At 44.8% G+C, this 3,904-nt stretch overlaps 1 protein-coding gene across 1 annotated transcript; it reads left to right on the forward strand.

Annotated features, from left to right (window-relative positions):
* Nucleotides 1–1,405: 1,405 nt before the first annotated feature.
* LOC120963354 (uncharacterized) lies at nucleotides 1,406–3,680 on the forward strand (the record flags this gene model as incomplete). Its single annotated transcript, XM_073496511.1, has 3 exons — nucleotides 1,406–1,530; nucleotides 1,611–1,787; nucleotides 3,370–3,680. Coding segments are annotated over 3 exons (540 nt in total), but the record flags the coding sequence as incomplete, so codon positions are not given.
* Nucleotides 3,681–3,904: the final 224 nt, after the last annotated feature.

Here is a 3,904-nt window from a genome sequence, read left to right on the forward strand (position 1 = left end):
TGGAAAATGAATTTTTCGTCCAAAGAAAATGAAAACTTCCTTAATCAACATTGTTTGTCATTCCAATATGCACCCTTGTGCACAATACGAGATCATTTGAACAAACTATGTCATGAATGCGGCCATAAGATTGAGCATTTGGGTTGAAAGCCATTAATCTTCACACTTGATAGCTCGTTTTTTATAACACTTTTTTAAAATAATCGCCGTATTACAAGTTTATAATTTTTGCTGGTAACTTGGTCACATATAATGACACAATGCGAAGGTTTTCCAATTTTTTGATTTCTTTTTTGAATTTTTCATGCCCGTTTCGAAATGCGGTCAAAACAGCGGGCATGACCCTTCCTAGCTAGTGGTTGAATCTTGGAATTTTTTTGGTGTTTCTCTGATTAAATAGATACTTATGTACCTACGAATGATTTTTGGAAAAAATAAAGAGCAAACTACGAGGTAGCTACAGTTCAAATTTGACCCGCTTCCAGCTGAATCGGCGGAAATTTGTTTTTTCACGAGAGGTGGATCAAAACTTTTTATACCAAACCATTTGGTCAATTGTGCATTAAACATGGCCTAATATTATATAAAATTTATTTGGTACAATTTTACAACAAATATATGATAGGTCCATCACAAAAAAAAACTCATTTTGGACACTCGAAAAATAAAAAATGTTTTTTTGCCAAAAAACTCATTTCTCAAGACACATTTTAAAAGATATTTATCTTATTTCTTGTTTGTTATTTTTCCTGAAAACTTGTTCATATTTAGTGACACAATGAGAAGGTTTTCCATTTTTCTTTTTGAATTTTTCAGGTCATAAAATAGCTGACATGATTTCAGCACGTTAATTTTAGTCAACCATGACCAATTTAAATGGTCATAACGTCGTACTGTAATCTGATTGGTTCATGGACGTGTCACGCGGATCGTGCATCAAACACCGTCGGATGATCGGGGATCCAACGGCAGTCCTCAGCCCTTCCACACCATCCCCAAAACCCTAGCTCTGTCTTGTGGCATTTTCCATCCACCCCCCCCCCCCCCCCGCCTCCTTTCTTTCCCTCGCTCTCTCCTCTCCCCTTCTAGATCCGGCAGAGCTCCTCCCCGCCAACCCCTCCCACTCCAGCCGCCGCCCCCATTCTCTCCAGATCCCAATCCAAGTCCCCCTCGTCCACCACCCCCTTCCTCCCGTCACTACACCAACCTCGCCGCCGGCCCACCCCTGGTCCTCCCGCCACCTGAGCGCGCCACCCACCGCGTCCACAGAGACTGTCGTGGACCTGCGGTGCGCGAGCTGGAGGACGGCGGGGGAGGCCAACAACCTGGCGCCGTGGGCCGCCGTGCCGCAGGACTGCGTGCCGCACGTGCACGCATACCTCACCGACCCCGCCTACCGCTCTGACCTCGACCTCATCGCGGGGAGGCCTCCGCCTACGCCCGCGCCGCCGCTGCCACCGGCGCCTGGGTCTTCGACGTCGACAAGACGCTGCTCTACAACCTCCCCTACTACGCGCGGCACGGATACGGGTGGGCGACCCACGCTTGTCACATTTCGAGATCACGGGCCTGCTATTAACACGCGCGGTTAATTTTCTGTTCGATTGCAGGCTGGAGTCGTTCGATCACCGGGAGTTCGACTGGTGGGTGGAGACGGGGGAGGCGCCAGCGTTCCCCTCCAGCCTCCGCCTCTACAGGGAGGTCCGCGACCTCGGCTTCAAGACCTTCCTGCTCACCGGCCGCAGCGAGGCCCATGAGGGTAGAAAGAGCTGCCGTGGACTTGCTATGTACGTACGCCTCCTCTCCAAACCCCCACACTGCGTTCAGGTTCAGTCAGGAAGTGTCAAGACCATTCAGGTTCGGTTTCAGTTAGGTGCTGTCGGACATTAAATTCTCAACATCTGCATTGTGAGTAACACAATAGCGAGACCACTTTGTCAGTTTGGCTGCAGCTTGTTAGTCTCAGCATGTTTCAGTCGACATCTAGCCGATTTAATTTCTGGTTTCTTTTGTACCTCAACTTGGACCATAACATGTTGGTCGCAGTAAGTGCTACAACTAGTAGATCAGTGTAGGAAGGCTCCACAGGGTAGAAATAAGCATTGCTGGGAACAATTTTGTTGGTCCAGTGCACTGTGGAATCAACCAATCAATCAATCCGGCAACAATTTAGTCTACTTATTCAGCCATAATAGCTAATTCCAGTTATCATCGTGCCTTTGTCCACAAATACACATTGTTCTACACTAGCAATGACCTGTTCATTCAGGAGGACATACCCAGCTCAGTTTCATCTTCACTAGTTGCAACTGAACAACTGTGCTCAGCAAAGCATTGCTTCTTCTTTCTTCTCTCCGCGCCTGCAACTAGTATGCAAGTGGGCTCGCTAACAACCTGTTTATAAAATGGGTGGATAGCTGGAACCTGTATACAGCCTTGCTAATTCATGTGACTGGCTCCTACGTTCTCTTAGAAATGCGATGCACTCATTTTGTTGACCTGCTTGAGGGGTTTCTTTTCATAGCCTGAGCCACTTGCCGACAAAGTTTTGTAGTGCAATTGCTCAGGATTGCATAGTCTGGGATTCTCTCAGTGAACTTACTCTTGCAATTTTGTGCAATTGAAGTTTTGTAGTGCAGTGACTTAAGGTTGCATAGTTTGGAAAGGATATGCTGCATTTTCTAGGCCAGCTCTTGCACTTTTGTGCAAGTTCCATCTTGCTAACTGCTGTTACTTCCCTATGAAGAGCTGTTAACCTTCCATTTTGTAAAAAAAATAGTACTCCTTGTCAAGTCATTGCGGTGTTCTTTCGGTGGTAGCCTCAGTGTTGTTTGCATGGTTCAGAAGTTCAGATGGGATTCTACAATCAATCTCTTTCCAATTTGCAAATAGCATATGTTAATTCCGTCCGCTGTATTGCTTTTCAAGTCACTGTGATGTTCTTTCAGTGGCATTTAGTCTGCTGTTGTATGGTTCAGAAGCTCGGATGGGATTGTGCAGACAATCTCTCTCCGGTTACTTTGCGCATTTAGTACGGATTAAGTTCAAGAACTGCTTCTGTAGCATCATTGCTTTTCCCCAGCAAGCTCAGTGAAAAGATGCATTGGCTGCTTTTGGTGCACATGGAGAAACATTTTTCTATAAAATAACTATTGTGTAGTGAATTGTACTGCTGGAGTAACATTCTTCTATGAAATAACTATTGTGTAGTGAATTTTGCTGTTGTAGATCAGATGGCATGGAATAGGCATTAGTCTAAAAAGATTTTTGTTTTCTGGCACCTATGGGTTCTTGGCCTTTGTTTATCTGTTATGATGTGTGCTGTGCAAATATACATAAACCACACTAACCTACTACTGCTATTTTCAGGTACGCCATCACAAAAGCCTTCTGTGTTGCTTTTGTCATGACATTATTCTCGGTATTTGCCGCTGTGCCAGTCGGAGGTGCTGCTGCTACATTTGGTCGAGCTACCGCTGCCGCCCCAAAGGGCAACCTTCATCAGACACTACCTCATAACAGTGCCTCAAAGTTCTGTGCCCCATCTCCCCTCTTTCTAAATTACCGAAATAAAAACATTGTAAATACTAGTAGGAAAACATGTTAAATCTTTTGTGTATAGAACTAGAATAACCCTGCAGTTTGGTTCCGCAGAGTGGTAATTCAACCTTGATGCTTTATGGGTTTGTGTTCCTTTGTTTTATTTTCCTTTTGATCTGTACTGTCAGTTGGCTAGTTCTGCATTTGTCTTCTTTTTTTCAACCTTGTTTCATACTGGTAGAAAAATATGGAACCGGAACATCATCAACTTTCGTGGGAAATACTAATCTTGACATTGTGACAATTCATCCTGGCGTGACTGTTTGAGCATATTTTGTGTAGTGTCCACCTAAGAGCGGTGATT

Source organism: Aegilops tauschii, chromosome 4 (assembly GCF_002575655.3).
Source record: "Aegilops tauschii subsp. strangulata cultivar AL8/78 chromosome 4, Aet v6.0, whole genome shotgun sequence".
NCBI lineage: Eukaryota > Viridiplantae > Streptophyta > Magnoliopsida > Poales > Poaceae > Aegilops > Aegilops tauschii.